General features: G+C 40.5%; 2 protein-coding genes across 2 annotated transcripts; one reads left to right on the top strand and one right to left on the bottom strand.

Moving 5' to 3' along the window:
- Positions 1-88: 88 nt before the first annotated feature.
- Positions 89-13,500, bottom strand: LOC119721504 (adhesion G-protein coupled receptor G7-like). The gene is made up of 13 exons (XM_038191581.1): positions 13,458-13,500; positions 12,564-12,689; positions 11,303-11,428; positions 10,038-10,163; positions 6,364-6,458; positions 4,728-4,871; positions 4,116-4,479; positions 3,780-3,982; positions 3,369-3,518; positions 3,149-3,258; positions 2,233-2,495; positions 1,723-1,801; positions 89-706 (listed from the first exon to the last, which is right to left on the bottom strand). The coding sequence occupies exons 1-13, from the start codon at positions 13,498-13,500 to the stop codon at positions 253-255; spliced, it is 2,283 nt and encodes a 760-aa protein (XP_038047509.1). The 3' UTR covers positions 89-252.
- LOC119720012 lies at positions 12,991-17,858 on the top strand. Its single transcript, XM_038189511.1, has 3 exons — positions 12,991-13,734; positions 14,257-14,676; positions 17,159-17,858. Exons 1-3 carry the CDS (start codon positions 13,708-13,710, stop codon positions 17,669-17,671), a joined length of 960 nt encoding a protein of 319 aa, XP_038045439.1. The 5' UTR covers positions 12,991-13,707; the 3' UTR covers positions 17,672-17,858.
- Positions 17,859-17,864: the final 6 nt, after the last annotated feature.

The raw sequence follows: 17,864 nt of genomic DNA, 5'->3' as shown, positions 1-17,864 counted from the left end.
GTACGCGAAAGAAAAGAACTCTTTATACAAGATTACATATGATAATCTAGTCAACCTGCAAACAGAGTTATATCAGTGTACAATTATTCATGCATCACATTAATGAAATGCTTGAACTTGTAGGTTTTTGTTTTCAATTTCTGCCGATTTGAAGCTTTGCATAGTGATCTCATCCAAATGTAAATTTTGTTTTTGAGGGGGCAGGTCTTGCATCCAATCGTCTCAATGTGTATATCTTGTCATTTGTATCAGTTATGTTGATGCGACACCAACGCCATGGGGCGTGCTTCCACGGATTACAGATGATGACTGGGTGCTTGTCATCTTCCTGATCTGATCGACGCAGATCAGCTTCCCAAGCCCTTTCCTCCCCGTCTTCTTCCCGACAATGAAGAGCAGGAAGATAGCCAAGCCAAGGAGCGAGTTGAGAACGGCAAAGATCCACTGGAAGACGTAGGTAGCCCCCTCAACCGCCAGGAACCCGACTAACCAAGTCGCCCCCAGCAGTAGGCTTATGGGTAGCATGAGTCTTCCGTGACGGATGGAGGCATCTAGGTGGGTCTCACGGCGGGTTACTGAGGACTCGATGCGCTGACAGACGAGACGACGCACGAGGAGGATGAAGATGAAGACGTTGAAGAGCAGCATCGTACCAACTGGGAGGAGGACGCCGAAGTAGAGTGCGTTGCCAGGTGTTAAGAAGCAGCTAGATAATGAAGCAAGGCAGGTCAGTGTGTTTTAATCATTCTTCTTTGGAAGATTATTACACTGTGATAAGTTTGCGGATACAATGTGTGAAATATCTAACTCTTTAAGACGATCACATTAGCTTCAAGTTAGTATCAAGTTAACCATCCAATATATAGTTCTCGTAGGTTATGCTTCACAGGGCGTATTTGCAAATCTGACTGAAGTAAGGTCGAGTAAGAACATGCTCTCATTAACAAAGATACAACCCATCTATAGTTAGTATTCATTTCTACAGAGTCAGACATCTTCATGCACAAATCAAATCTATACGTTGTGTCATGTAACTATGTGTTACCAAGTTATACCTATAAGGTCTACTGTATTTTCTATTTATAGAAACCTTGCTCAAACGTGACATCATAAATAAAAAGAGACAGATGATAAGGTACACAAAAGAGAAACAATTATAATCTATAATGAAAGATCGACGCGTTTTAATGGAATCCTTGAAAATGCACCTTTGTGGGACACAAAGATGCATATTCAAGGATTTAACCTTATGTCCAAGTATCATGTTCAAGAGTATTTTTGGTTTTGGTGCTAATGCGAATTTTCGTATTCATGACCTAAAGTGTGACGTCATCTCAGGTAGAAATCTCATATTACAGCTACTTCAGCATCAAAAGTTGCCCGGATTTTCGGTTTCGCTGTCGTAAATATCCTCTTCAGCGATTCCTTAAAAATGTGTCAGTGAACACGAAAAGGCCAATGAGCAAACTTGTCTCACAAATGCTTTAAGTGAGCAAACTTTTGGTTCACCATTTGAACAGAAAACCCCTAAACTGACAATGACATCACAGCAATGGCGCCCTCAGTTGTCCACAGAAACAAAAAAACGTGTAAAGAAGGGCACTTTTTAATAAAATTAACCAAAAAAAGGATGTCAAATAGTTTCCACATTTCTAGAGGAAATACCTGCACAAAATGTGTTCCTAAGAAAAATTCATCTCATAAGGACCCTTTTATACTCACTATTCGCCCTCGAGTTCCCACTGTCCAGTGACCAAATACGGCACCACGAACGTCAAGGCCACGATCACCATCGGGATACCTTATAAACCACAAGTAATACCGTTTAAGTTTGTGAGTTTCTACTGAGTACATTGCAACTGCAAGTTCACCTCTTAATAAAGTGCGTCTTCGCGTTGATAACTGAAAGCTTTTATAGCAGTTAGTTTCAAACGCACCTCGAAAATGTTTCACGACTTAGGTTTCCAGAAAATGAAGAACAAAAACGCTCTATTATAAAGTGTCTGCATTTGAAGCTGTAATGTCGATGTTGTTTCGTTCAGCAATTTTGTATTGAACCTGTATAGGCATGGACCTCCATCCAAGATTTGTTGCAACTCTACACTTCTGATGAAGAATGAGTTCAGAATGGTCTCACTCTATTGACTCGCGGACACCAAGGCCTAACCTTCAACAACACTTTGAAGAGGGCGACTCATGTACATGCCCTTGATAAGGAAATCTAAAACTAACCCCAACAGAACAGCAGCATCTTCAACAGATATCCAGTCATCAGTCCCCTGCGCGTGATGACAAGCAGGTAGAAAAGATTCAGCGCCTCGGCCGAGGCCCAGCAGACGGAGGTCAGAAAGAAGTAGTGGATCAGAGCGGCCATGATGACACAGGTGACCGGGGGCTTAGTCCGGTCTATACCGGCCAGAAAGACCGCGTACAAGGCCAGCAGGGATACGCACAGGTTGATGAATGACTTCTTGGCTGGGTTGTTTCTAAGCTCACTGTGTCATCGAAGCAGAATCGTTATCTTTTTTAAACATGCGGTTGACAAGAATCTCACCAAGTTAAAGGGCCCATGCAATATATTTTTTTAAAGTATTCCTTGAAAATGCACCTTTGTGTCCCATTCAACCTTATTTTCAATTTTCGTTTTGCTATTTTCAAGGGTATTTTGCCTTTGTGGTTTCTTAATGCAAGTTTACATATTCATAAGCAAAAGTGTGATTTCAATTCAATTCAGGCAGAAACCTGCATCTACTTCTACACCAAAAGCTGACAGCATTTCGGATTTTTTTGCGGTTGTAGTTGCGACAATTTGTCGCAATTTGAACAAAAGACCCCTAAACTGAACAGTGTCTCCCTGAAATAACAAAGCAACAGCGCCCTCAGTCGTCAGGAAAAACATGTAACTTTTTTGATGTTAATGAAGGACACTTTTTAATCAAAGTAGATGTCAGATCAAAAAGGGATGTCAAATAGGGGTAGAAAGTTGCACAGAATCATGTTCCCACGTAAAATTCATCTTATGATCCCATAAAGTTTCCACAATCTTCAAACTTGAGGAAAATAACGCACGTTATTAATTGAATGTCTGGTACTTTAAAAATATCATTTCTGGCGATATTGGCCACTACCCTCATAACCCAATTCTTACCGATGCACCAAACAGGCCATAATAGTCAGAAGCAGCGCCCCGATCGATACTGCACACCCGACCTTGCTGATGATGTCCAACGCAAAGTTGTCAATGTCACCATAATAACTCTGAGAAGACAAAACAAAAACAGAAAGCAAGCAATAAACAGCCACACAAAAACTCGCACACAAAAAAAACAGAAGAATGTAATTTAAATCAATTACACCGTTAGACTCACCAGTAGAATAGCGAAGTTAGTCAGGTGATTGCAGTCACAGGCCACGAAACGTTGACCAGGGTTGACCGTGGACCGAGTACATCCCTCGGTGGACCAGTTGCTAGCAGCAGTGTCCCAAAAGACACAGATTGACTCACCTGTAAGTGATGTCTGAAACGAAAGAAAACATCTTGAGTACAGTAAAAAAAAAATGTGACCTTCTTCAATTTGTATTTGTAAAAACAGACAAAAAAGATGGGCAGTAAACGAAACAAGGGGATCGGGTCCAAGAAACTCTTTATAAAAAAATATTTACCGCATTAAACAATTTCGAATTAAAATTCTTGGTATGCTTTTGGCTTGGATGGAATAAATTGTATGCCATCATTTAAATTTTCATTTTTGTGTCCGAATGTTATTAATGTCACTTACGTCCAGAGAAATGAAAGACGTTACAACAGGGCTCATCAGGTTTTCAATGATTTGATCTCGGTCTCCGACGATAGCTGATATGATGCGACTGTTCACTACAACTTTTCTCCAGTCAGGAAAGCTCAGGGACTCGGGTGTGGCTGGCTGGAACAGCTTGGAGGTCAGGTACACGGCGAAAACAACAGGCAAATTTACCATGGAACCTGCATGAAACAAATTAATTGTCACATACTTTGATTTAAAAACGATTCAATTCGCTTTAGTTCCTGACATAACTGTCCCTATTTCCCTCTTTGCATTACTTACAAAAATACTTCATTGCATGTTTTTCTTTACCTTGTTCATCATCCAATTTCAGAGCTTCTCCGGGAAGACCAATGAATGCTTCGGCGTCATCCCGTGGTTCGGTCACCGAACTCAACTGACCCTCATTGTTCTGCAGGGTGTCATCGACGAACCCGCCTCTGGGGATGCTAGCGTAGCTTATGCCGGAATCGGTGTCTAAATCTGGGCCAAGTATGACGACATCGACAGCTAGGTTTGACAGGTTGTCGACCATGGTCAGGTTTTCCCTGACGTACGTCAGCTGTGTCTCGAAGGTTTGGAGGATCCTTCCAGCAGCATCATCATCACTCTCTTCGAAGATTTCGTTACGTAAATTGAGAACGTTGTCGACCGTCTTGACAACGTTAACGGTCACCTATATGGAAGCAAATTGTCAGAACACAAGTCTATTGTTTCTAGCCTCCAAGGGGCAAACACTCTTGCCTCCCCCAAAAAAGTAAAAGTGAAATATGTTTACCCTTGACGTTTTTCAACAGAAGAAGCTACAACCCGTATGCTTTTGGCATCCACTAACGGAAAAAAAGCGTGTGCAATATCGAGTCAGTATATATAAAGATCATTTAGAATGAGGCATGTGAATCTTGAATATCTTGACGTTAGTACCTGGAGGCTTGGACTGGTTACATTTGCTATATTCTCCAGAACCGTTGCCGTCAGAGAGAGCTCATCCCCTGTGTTCATTAAACTCGATGTCGCGTTCTTCAGCGTAGCGGACACTGGAAGAACATTGGTTTCATTCACCACGATCTATGAATAAAAATGCAAATGGTTCATATTAAGTTCATGTATCACCACAAATGCGTACAAGCCAAACAATTTCTGATTCTCATCACATGATTTTATTACTGTATATAATGCCTGGCTCAAGTATAAAGGTTACGTAGCCGGCTCACATAGCTTACCTACCCTCCAAGTTCTAGACATGATGGAAGTATTAATAAGTTTACTCTTTGAACAAACCGTAACCCCAACCCTAAACTGGTTGGGCAGTGTCTCTAAAAACTGTGGTCCACAAAAGCCAATTGCGAACTTAAGCTGTCGTTGAGCTTGTTTTCGTTCTTGGTTTAAATAGGGGGCAAACTCCATGTAGCATCTCGAGAAAAATCACTATGTTGGTAGTCCAAGTATCTTTGACCCTACTTATCGCCTTTTGTAATGTAGTGAGACGTCTTTTACGAGGCACCGTACAATTGGCACACAGCCCAGAAAAATGTATACAAACGCGCACTCAGTGCCGTGAACGCGCGAATATCATCCCTTTTCTGCCTGCACACCAAAGTGCGAGTATCGTGTACAAAACTTGTGCTTGAAAACCAACATTTTAGTTTCAATTGAGCAAAATTTGTATTATCTTTACATTCTGATGTCATAATGCAAGTTCTCTGCTACCGCTGGGCTAGGTTTTAGTTTATTTCATGTTGACAAAAGGAGTGATTTGGGGGTGAATTAGTCTTCACAATCTCAAAGTTTTAATCACCGTGTGTCACATGTTGATTTATGGTAATATGGCTGTTTCATGTCAAACAATTTGGAGGCCTAGTTCACAACAGCCGGACACTGGCCAGGCGTTCGGGGAGCCGGTGAATCTTAGGAACCTCACTTTGAATCTGGGAACTTTAGAAATACAAACTTTGTGATTTAATATATTTTATCATTGGCAACTGTGTCACAATTTATAGAGCTAGAAACTGAATCTATTATCTTATCAATACTTTTTGTAACAGTTGTTTTTGTAGGTTAAAATTGAGATCAGGTGTTAATTTAAACTATTTTAATCGATTTTGTGAACAAGTTCATGAGACCAAGCATAATTTGACTCCTGCTTTGATTTGTTTCTGTTTGTCTTGATTTGTCCTTGGCGTCCTTAAATCTAATCATTTGAGCGGACCTCCTTACTGGCGTAGTTACATTCCATGATCTGGCGTCAGTAGACTGTCGCCAGCTCATGTCCAAATGTTTAAAAAGGCGATAAGTAGGGTAAAAGTTACTTGGACTACTTTGTTGGTAATAATCCGTCTATCGCATCAATAATGTTTATGTCGCCATACAAACTCCAAAAAGTTAGACAGACACCAATGTGGCGTGTGATTGTGTGCGTTTACACATTGACAATCATGGGGTACCGGGAAAATGTGTTAACTAAACTGAAACTAGAGCTTATTTTCGTGTGCTCATGAGTTTCGATTTCAATTTTACATAGGTAATGATGAATTAATTGGGCAAGACGTCTATGAACTACCTGTGCCAGGACTTCTAGGATGTCAGCAACGTCACACTTTGCTGAAACCTCACAGTCGTTCGGTTTACCGGTTGAGTCGGTGTAGCAATTGCACGCTGAAAACAAAACGATCTTAAATAGTATTTCCACAGTCATTGTTAACTTGACTTGTGCAACGCTCGAAACCAAACGAGTTTGTATTTAATTTCTTGCGCTTCTGTCTTTCATTGCCGGGTGGTGTTTTTTTTACATTAGTTCTTTTATATTATTCAAATTTGCTCTTAGAATCAGTATCCATTTGGTAAAATATTCTGTATAGGACTCTAGTCTGTTACACCTAAATCGACACTTATAGTCACACTTCGATTCTGTAGACTTTATATCATATTACAGACTGTAATACTAAAATAAAACAACAGAGTTGTTTCCAGAAGGAGAAAAGCCGCCAATTGTCGACACTAAAGGATGATTAAAGCATCTCATTTCCATCCATAACATCACACGCATGACGCGCATAATATGCCATATTATTATCCAATTTTTTCTTCATTTAATTAAGACTTAAGGATTTGCATTGTGGACATTATCAATGTATAGAAAGTTGTGGTAATACCATGTGGTTGATATCTCTTAGTTTTGTTTCATTTAGTCTCTTAATAGTTTCGTTTCGAACAGTATGCTCTGTCCGTGCAGGAGACTGATGACGAGCAGAGCATACTGTTCGAAACGTCAAGTTAAACCAACTGGTTTTTCTCAGAATAACACAACTCACTAAGAGATATCATTCACGGCTACCGCAAACCTCCCATTCATTGGGTTTTTTTTATGGGAAATTCGATCAGTGAAACTTTCTCACAATAACATCAATACAACCTGACACTCTCTCATACAATTCCAAGCAGTGAAAATTCACTCCCGCCGACTGAAACTAGGGACCATACGATTTAGAGTGAAATTCAGTCAATTTAATAGATTAAGTTTTAACTCGATTTTATTATTTGTGTGTGTGTGTATTTCAATCTAAAATTAGCGTGATTTGTTTTTATCTCAATCGTGTAGTCCCTAGTTTTACTTTTTTTATAGACATAATTTACATTTTCCTATGGAACTACTTGATAAGTAACCATTTTAGTATAAATACCACTTTTCTCGAAAACCTTGTAATATAAAGGTCGAATCATAATTGAGCTTTGAAGATTAGACATCGTTCAAAATTAAACGGGTCTAAGTGATACAAGGCAAACAGCAGGATCAGGTGAAACAGCTGATTCTGTCTCCCCCTCCCTCGGATATTCTGTATTCGCCCCCCCCCCTACATATTGCATTTTTTCCAGATATATTAGTATTTTCATAAATTAAAAGTTGGGGGAAAACATACCGTATGTTTCACATGTAATTCCTTGAAAGCCTTCAGGACAATTGCAGTAGATTTGATCCCCAGAAGAATTCGTGTAACAAGTCCCACCATTCTGGCAAGGTGAAGATGAGCACGGAGACGATGATACTGTTGAATATAAAAACACCACAATATTCAAGCAAAGTACCTCATGGGAAATTCGATCAGTGAAACTTTCTCACAATAACATCAATAAAACCTGACACTCTCTCATACAATTCCAAGGAGTGAAAATTCACTCCCACCGACTGAAACTAGGGACCATACGATTTAGAGTGAAATTTAGTCAATTTAATAGAATAAGTTTTAACTCGACTTTTAACTCGATTTTATTATTTGTGGGGTGTGTGTATTTCAATCTAAAATTAGCGTGATTTGTTTTTATCTCAATCGTGTAAGTCCCTAGTTTTACTTTTTTTATAGACATAATTTACATTTTCCTATGGAACTACTTGATAAGTAACAATTTTAGTATAAATACAACTTTTCTCGAAAACCTTGTAATATAACGGTCGATTCACAATTGAGCTTTGAAGATTAGACATCGTTCAAAATTACACGGGTCTAAGTGATACAAGGCAGGTAACAGCTTGATCAGGTGTAATAGCTGATTCTGTCTCCCCCTCCCTCGGATATTCTGTATTCGCCCCCCCCCCCCCTACATATTGCATTTTTTCCAGATATATTAGTATTTTCATAAATTAAAAGTTGGGGGAAAACATACCGTAAGTTTCACATGTTATTCCTTGAAAGCCTTCAGGACAATTGCAGTAGAATTGATCCCCAGAAGAATTCGTGTAACAAGTCCCACCATTCTGGCAAGGTGAAGATGAGCACAGATACGATGATACTGTTGAATATAAAAACACCACAATATTCAAGCAAAGTACCTCATGGGAAATTCGATCAGTGAAACTTTCTCACAATAACATCAATACAACCTGACACTCTCTCATACAATTCCAAGGAGTGAAAATTCACTCCCGCCGACTGAAACTAGGGACCATACGATTTAGAGTGAAATTCAGTCAATTTAATAGATTAAGTTTTAACTCGATTTTTAACTCGATTTTATTATTTGTGTGTGTGTGTATTTCAATCTAAACTTAGCGTGATTTGTTTTAATCCCAATCGTGCAGTCCCTAGTTTTCCTTTTTTTAAAGACATAATTTACATTTTCCTATGGAACTACTTGATAAGTAACCATTTTAGTATGAATACCACTTTTATCGAAAACCTTGTAATTCAAAGGTCGAATCACAACTGAGCATTGAAGATTAGTCATCGTTCAAAATTAAACGGGTCTAAGTGATACAAGACAGGCAGTGGCGTAGGGGGCGTGGGGGGCGACCCCCCCCCCCTCCTTGTCGCCCCCCAGTCGCCCCCCACTGAGATTTTGAGTTTCTAAAGAAATGATCATTGATCTACATGACGCCATACTACAATGTATCTTTTGCTTAGAAAATATTGGTTAAAGTGGTCAGAAATTGCCTCAGATAGCACCACAGAGCATTTAGAATCCAAAATTTTTCGGGGCCCTTAAGCGGGCCCCGAACCCCACGCCTATAGCTCAGAATTCTGGTAGCTGATTCAATGACTCCAACCTCGAAAACAAGTTTCCAAAAATTTTCTTATGCCTTTAGCTGAGAAAACCTCGAAAATTATGTTTAAACTATTATCTATTGTGCTAAGATAATTATTGGTTAAAGTGGTAAGAAATTGCCTCAGATCACACCACAGAGCATCGAAAATCCAATTTTTTTTCGGGGCCCTTAGACGGGCCCCGAACCCCACGCCAATAGCTCAGAATACCGATAGCTGATTCAATGTCTCCAACCTCGAAAACGATGTCCAAATAATTATCTTTTGCCAAGAAAATATTTGTTAAAGCATGGAGGAAAGTCGTAAGAAATTGCTTCAAATCACACCACAGAACATCTAGAATCCAAATTTTTTTGGGGCCCTTAGGCGGGCCCCAAACACCACGCCGTAAGGGCTTCGCGCTTGCATCAGTTATGATCAAGGTATGTCCCCCCCCCCCCCACTTTTGAGAAGCGATTGACGCCCCTGGTTGACGCCCCCATGAAATCTTCCAGCGGCCCCCCCCCCCCCCCCCCCCACTGAAACATTCCTGGCTACGCCACTGAAGGCAGGTAACAGCTTGATCAGGTGTAATAGCCGATTCTGTCTCCCCCTCCCTCGGATATTCTGTATTCGCCCCCCCCCCCCTACATATTGCATTTTTTTTCCCCCAGATATATTAGTATTTTCATAAATTAAAAGTTGGGGGAAAACATACCGTATTCACATGCAGTTCCTTGAAAGCCTTCAGGACAATCGCAGTAGTAGAATTGATCCCCAGAAGAACTATTGTAACAAGTCCCACCATTCTGGCAAGGTGAAGATGAGCACGGAGACGATGATACTGTTGAATATAAAAACACTACAATATTCAAGCAAAGTACCTCATGGGAAATTTGATCAGTGAAACTTTCTCACAATAACATCAATACAACCTGACACTCTCTCATACAATTCCAAGGAGTGAAAATTCACTCCCGCCGACTGAAACTAGGGACCCCATACGATTTAGTCCCGAGTGAAATTTAGTCAATTTAAAGGGAATGTACATTATTGGCTTTTGCTATAATTTTCAGAAATGAAATATTTTGATGGGTTAGTATAACAAATCAAGTATTGTTAGACTGACATGTTTGAAGTTTTGTGTTCAAAAATGCTGCAAAAACCAAGAAAAACAAAAATGTTCAAGTAGTCTTGTTCCCGGACTCCACTAAGATGAAATGGATCAATTTATAGATGCCGGAAAATTGTAAGGTAATGGAACCAGTCAAACTGTCCTGCACCCGTTCATGAACATGTTACCAATAGCCAACAAAATTTGGACTGAAAAAAAAACTGATAAATATGGAGCAGTAGTTGAAAAATAGTTTGGTTTTTCCAACGGTGGTCGGCCGACCACCGTTGGATTTGTTTTTACAAAATACCACTTTTCTTGAAAATGACTTCACACACGGTGTCATAATTTTACAGGATGCTTTAGACTGTCATTTACCAGCAATAAGTAAGGTATTTCGTAAACAAATTGGTAGTTTTGTTTTTGATGTTTGCAAATGTTGTATTATTCCCTTTAATAGATTAAGTTTTAACTCGATTTTATTAGTTGTGTGTGTGTATTTCAATCTAAACTTAGCGTGATTTGTTTTAATTTTAATCGTGTAGTCCCTAGTTTTACTTTTTTTTATAGACATAATTTACATTTTCCTATGGAACTACTTGATAAGTAACCATTTTAGTATAAATACCACTTTTCTCGAAAACCTTGTAATATTAAGGTCGAATCACAATTGAGCTTTGAAGATTAGACATCGTTCAAAATTAAACGGGTCTAAGTGATACAAGGCAGGTAACAGCAGGATCAGGTAAAAAAGCTGATTCTGTCTCCCCCTCCCTCGGATATTCTGTATTCGTTCCCCCCTATACATATTGCATTTTTTTCCAAGGTATATTAGTATTTTCATCAATTAAAAGTTGGGGAAAACATACCGTATGTTTCGCATGTTATTCCTTGAAAGCCTTCAGGACAATTGCAGTAGATTTGATCCCCAGAAGAATTCGTGTAACAAGTCCCACCATTCTGGCAAGGTGAAGATGAGCACGGAGACGATGATACTGTTGAATATAAAAACACCACAATATTCAAGCAAAGTACCTCATGGGAAATCGATCAGTGAAATTTTCTCACAATAACATCAATACAACCTGACACTCTCTCATACAATTCCAAGGAGTGAAAATTCACTCCCGCCGACTGAAACTAGGGACCATACGATTTAGAGTGAAATTCAGTCAATTTAAAGGGAATGTACATTATTGGCTTTTGCTATAATTTTCAGAAATGAAATATTTCGATGGGTTAGTATATTCAAATCAAGTATTGTTAGACTGACATGTTTGAAGTTTTGTGTTCGAAACTGCTGCAAAAACCAAGAAAAACAAAAATGTTCAAGTAGTCTTGTTCCCGGACTCCACTAAAGATGAAATGGATCAATTTATAGATGCCGGAAAATTGTAAGGTAATGGAACCAGTCAAACTGTCCTGCACCCGTTCATGAACATGTTGACAATAGCAAACAAAATTTGGACTGAAAAAAAACCTGATAAATATGGAGCAGTAGTTGAAAAATAGTTTGGTTTTTCCAACGGTGGTCGGCCGACCACCGTTGGAATTTTTTTACAAAATACCACTTTTCTTGAAAATGACTTCACACATGGTGTCATAATTTTACAGGATGCTTTAGACTGTCATTTACCAGCAATAAGTAAGGTATTTCGTAAACAAATTGGTAGTTTTGTTTTTTGATGTTTGCAAATGTTGTATTATTCCCTTTAATAGATTAAGTTTTAACTCGATTTTATTAGTTGTGTGTGTGTATTTCAATCTAAACTTAGCGTGATTTGTTTTAATCTTAATCGTGTAGTCCCTAGTTTTACTTTTTTTATAGACATCATTTACATTTTCCTATGGAACTACTTGATAAGTAACCATTTTAGTATAAATACCACTTTTCTCGAAAACCTTGTAATATTAAGGTCGAATCACAATTGAGCTTTGAAGATTAGACATCGTTCAAAATTAAATGGTTCTAAGTGATACAAGGCAGGTAACAGCAGGATCAGGTGTAAAAGCAGATTTTGTCTCCCCCTCCCTCGGATATTCTGTATTCAGGCCCCCCCCCCCTACATATTGCATTTTTTTCCAGATATATTAGTATTTTCATCAATTAAAATTTGGGGGAAAACATACCGTATGATTCACATCTAGTTCCTTGAAAGCCTTCAGGACAATCGCAGATGAATGAAATCCCAGGAGAAACGTTGTAACAAGTCCCACCATTCTGGCAAGGTGAAGGTAAGCACGGATTTGATGATACTGTTGAATATAAAAACACCACAATATTTAAGCAAAGTACCTCAAACAGAAATCTGTAGATTCATGGGCCCAGCTATTTAAGTGTCTCATCTTCAAAGGGGTTTCTGGATATACATGTTACGAGTGGTTGACAGAGTGCTTTAGTGGTGACTAAAAGATGTCCACATAAACCAGGTCTCAGATACGTTGGGTGGACTTGCCCACGTCCACACAAGGTTTCCCCCTCTCTGGAAAACAGGCATTTTGGGGTTGGGTTTATTCGTCGCAAAATGAAGAGAAACAGTAAAAGGAATCAACTATTTGTACCGCTCTAAACGATGAGGGCGACAGAGGAATCAAGTCATTCGTGATTCTAGCAGCTCGCCAGCTGGGTGTCCTTGAGCTACGCTGGCGATTATTAGCGATTCCCTATCTTATGATAAGTATAGGGGAATCGGGATAAGGAGAGCAATTTGGGGGAAATGCGATCGGGAGATCAGGGGTAGTTTATGGTTTTATGGCATTCTGGAGCGGTTTTGTCGAAGGAAATTAACGGTAAGACTGTTCTTGTTTATTGAATAGAAATGTGGGTTGATTAGCCAGGCCTGCTGGTACATGTACATGCATGGAGAAAATGTTCTTGTGTTTATAATATTGTGTCGCGGAGAGCTATGCTCCCCGAAAATAATAGTTGCCTTGTACGATTTTATCATCCTGTTTAGCACTTTTCAGGTCGTTGAAAGACCTTCCAACGGCCGTTGATAATCTTGCTGAGTGCGCATGGCTCACAATGTCGTTCAGAGGGCAGTCTGACGACGTTGCTGATGGCCATGATATGCAAATTATTGCTTCGTGAGAATGTTGTCTATTGTGAATCGGCGGGCCGTGAAGTGAGATTCGTTTGGGTGCGATCGCAACGTGCTTGAATGAACCGTTTGGCGTTTGAGGAATGCCCACGGTCAGTGTTTCGGTGCGCAGTACATTTTGGATTTTCCGAACCCTATAGTGCGATTTCAATTTCAGTTCTCTCAATCAAGACATGGATATCACGTACGATATAGTGGAGGTAAGGTAGCCCATCATTTCATTTAGACAAAACACCCAGAATAAATCTTACGTTTCAAATTATTAAATAAATGCTGGAATGCAAGGGATCTTAAATAAATAAATGATGCACTAGTTGAACACTGCATGAACAATAAATCGTACAACGCGGATAATAACGAGGTTTGTTCGGTCCCGGCCAATACACATCAGGGGATCGATGTTTTGAGATTAAATAATAATAATAATAAAGAATAAGGAATTATGTTCTTCAGGTGTCTATTTTATCGGCAGGCAGAATGAAAGCCTTGGGCCAGGGGTCCTCATTTATCTATATAATTTCAGCTGCATGTAGGCAGGCCTACGTAGAATGCTTCAACCTTTCAGTTAACAATCAAATTGTTTTAGTCCGTGATATTAGGTTCGCGCTGGCAGCATTAAGCCGGCGCTCCGCATCATTTATATTCGTGCTTTAGATCGACTGAACTCTAAGTGGCGGCATTGGTGTTCTCAATTTAATGTTCAAACGCCTTTTATTTTGCAGGAGAAACCCGACGCCTACGAAGGCGTAGAAACCCAGGCAAGTCCCGCATTTAAAGGGCTCTGTGTGGCGTTCAAGATCTCGGCCAAGTATTTTGAAGACATGATTAAAGACGGCTGGGAAGATGTGGACCAGTTGTTAGGTCTAGATAGGGCGTGGTCAGACCACATTTTGGCCCTTGCCCCTAATGGAGGTCAGCGGCGAAATTTTGAGCGACTGATGGCACGTGTGGAGGCGGGCCCACTGGCCGAACAGGCGGTCGGAAGGCTTTCCAAGCAGCAGAAACGCCAACAGCAGGGAGAGCAGAACAAGGCGGCTGACGCGCTGCCAGCGAAAGATGCCGGTGCCGCAACATGTCCTGGTCCCAGTGATGCAACGGATGACGCTGTCGATCAGAAGACGACTCCTAGCCCGGTGCCACAGGTGAATAAGATTGGAAGTGTATTGTATTTATAAACTTGTTTGCATTTCATTGTATATTCGTTCCCTTAAAAAATTGTGGGCAAGGTATAGTTATATGATGTTTGGATATTGGGGCGTAGGCGGCGGAACCGTCGAAGTAAAACGTTTTCAAAGTATTAAGGACCCAAGGTTTGTACATTTCCGGTGGAGCAGATCGTTTGATGGAATAAAGTCAGCATTAGTTGCAGATGGCACAAAGAAATGTTCGTTCCTTTTGAGCTAAGATTGTGAGCCCGAAGTTGGACCTAGGGCGCATGAACAAGGTCCCAAGAAAATATAGGTTTGGATCCGAGGTTGGACCTCGAAGCGAGATGTATGGTAGGGTTTATGAGAAATATCTTGGGTTCTATGATTATGGAGCCAGAAGTAAACCACAAAGTGGAATTAAAATCGAAGACTTAATTGGGAAAAGATTATTTGAATCCGAGGTTGGACCTTGAGATGCACTCGGGATTTGGAATTTAGTTTTGGATACGAGGTTGGACCTCGAGGTGAGACGTATGGTAAAGGTCTCGAGGAACTCCATTATGTAGCCAAATTTGAACCGCAAAGTGGATTTGAAATCAAATGCTTAATCGGGAAAGGTTTGAATCCGAGGTTGGACCTTGGAATGCACATGGGTAGGACCCCACGAGAAATTGGATTTTAGAGGTTCGACCTCGTGGTGAGACGTATGCTAAAAGTTTCAAGGAATTCCATATTATGTAGCCAAATTTGAACCGCAAAGTGAATTTTAAATCCAATTCTAAATTGAGAAAAAGTTTTTGGATCCGAGGTGGGACCTTGAGTTGCACTTGGGGTAGGACCCACAATAAATTGGATTTTAGTTTGGATCCGAGGTTCGACCTCGAGGTGAGACGCATGATAGGGGTTTCGAGGAATTCCATTATAAGTAGCGAAATTGGAACCGCAAAGGGGATTTGGCATCCAATACTTAATTGGGAAAAGGTTATTTTAATCCGGGGTTAGACCTTGAGAAGCACTTGGGTAGGACCCCCCGAAAATCGGATTATAGTTTTGGATCCGAGGTTGGACTTCGAGATGCGCCTGGGGTAGGACCCACGAGAAATCGGGCGTTGGTTTTGGATCTGAGGTTGGACCTCGAGGTGAGATGGGGCAGGACCCCTGAGATATTGGATGTAAATTATATAAAATCCGCAGACGCCTTGTTGGGGTTCATTTAAGGTTATGTAGTATTTCAGCATACCTTTCAGAAAATTAAATTTAGGGTTCAATTCAGAGGTTGAATCCAGAGGTGAGAAGGGGCTGGGTTCCCTGAAGAGAGCGCATAGTTTAAGCTTTATAGGTTTCGATCCAGAAGTCGGGCGTTGAGATGGAAAGGGGCAAGATTCCCCGAGAGAAGTCTGATAAAATTTTATTTCGGTGTCGTTTCAAAGGTTAGGCCTTGAGGTGATAAGGGGCAGGGTTTCCAGGTAGAAATGTAAAAAATTAAATTTAAGTTAATTCAGAGATTGGGCCTTAAGAACCATAGAAAGGAAATTCTGGGAAATAATGTTGATAAATTGAAGTATTTGGAGTCAGGTTGGATCTTGAGATAATAAGGAACAGGATTCATTGAGGAAAAGCTGATAAGTTATTTATTTCTGAGGGCGAACCTCCAAAGGTTCATTGGAAATCGGACATGCAGGGGGACAAGGTACCGAAAGTTCGAGCCGAGGCTGGGCCTCAATGCACATTGGGATAGCATCCCATTCCAACTTTGATTCAGGGTCCTGATCCGAATTGAGAGGACCAAGATAGCATTATTTGATCTCGGGTCATTATTTGATCTCTGAGGCGCCGCAGAGCAAACCTTATATCTAATTTTAAATATTTAAGCAATTTTAGACCGAGTTTTGACCTCAATGTACAACGGAACGTCGTAAAAAAAAAAAAAAAAAAAAAAATATATATATATATATATAAAATAAAATAAAATTATAAATATGGATATGGTAAAGGATAGACCACTTAAGTCAGCATTCCCGCAGACAAGATGTTAACCAAAGTTTGCCGAGAATTTTATAGTCCAGTTAGGTTTGTTAGAGCAGATAACGACAATATATAGCAGTAAAATAACAATGATACTGAGATCAAAAAAGATTGAATAGATCTGAGCTTTATTAAGGTAGAGAATGGTTATTTATCTTGCTGCGGGCAAAATACGTCAATGGTAGCTAGCTAGCGATAATTATAGAGAAACATGATTGACCAGAGCTATATTTGGAATCGAGGTTGGACCTCCAACAGGCTAGAGGTGGCAGGGCCACGAGAGAAAGCTCAGGAAACCCAGTGTGATCCGAGCTTAGTCCATGGGATATTAATCCGTGATCATGATATAGAGTAGATACCAGTTTGGGCACATCAATGATGGCATATTTCTACTCTGCATTTTGGCCTGTGAGTTGCATGTTCGGCGTTCGTTTGTTTATATATGATGCAGGCGAAATCCGCTTTTGAGGTCCACAAGCCAAGGCGACTGGAGCTTTTGAAGGCCTGCGCGGAGACTGGCTATGACCGCAATGTAGCATACGTGATGTCACTACTAAGGAAGTACGTGGATGAGTTTGCACCACTGTCCTCCGACGACATTAAAGAGAAACAGATGTACGTGAATCTACTCACCGAGTGCACGAAACATGTAGAAGCTAAGGTACAGGGTATCGCCATGTATATCTACAAGTCGATTACGGGCGAGGATTCCGACAAGCGTTTGCGATTCGCTCGCAAGCATTTAGGTTTGGCCGCTCCTCCTGCCGATAATAAAGCGCGGGTGGGGCCACAAGGTGGCGTTGCCAGGCCATGGCGGCAGAGCTTTCGGCCCCGATGGAATCCACAGCAAGGTCAACGTGGCTGGGGTTTTCGCAGTAGTTTAGGGGCAGCTAAGCAGGCAGGTGCGTGCTTTCGCTGCCAAAAGCGGGGACACATGGCCCGCGACTGCAAAGAGATTTTGTAGGAAATGCCGAGGGCGAGGCGAGTGCAGATGGTCAGGGTTAATGACAATATCAAGTTTACTGAGGATTAATTGAAAATAAATGCTGGCAGATGCAGCACGTGGACATTTTGATGGTCAGTGATGGGTGCTATACCACTTGATGGTTAAAGCATTTGATGGTATCCAATTTAAATGGTCCTCTCTTAGTGCATAC

This window comes from Patiria miniata, unplaced genomic scaffold (genome assembly GCF_015706575.1).
Source record: "Patiria miniata isolate m_02_andy unplaced genomic scaffold, ASM1570657v1 HiC_scaffold_13, whole genome shotgun sequence".
Taxonomy (NCBI): Eukaryota; Metazoa; Echinodermata; class Asteroidea; order Valvatida; family Asterinidae; genus Patiria; species Patiria miniata.
This window is presented reverse-complemented; position numbering and strand designations above follow the sequence as displayed.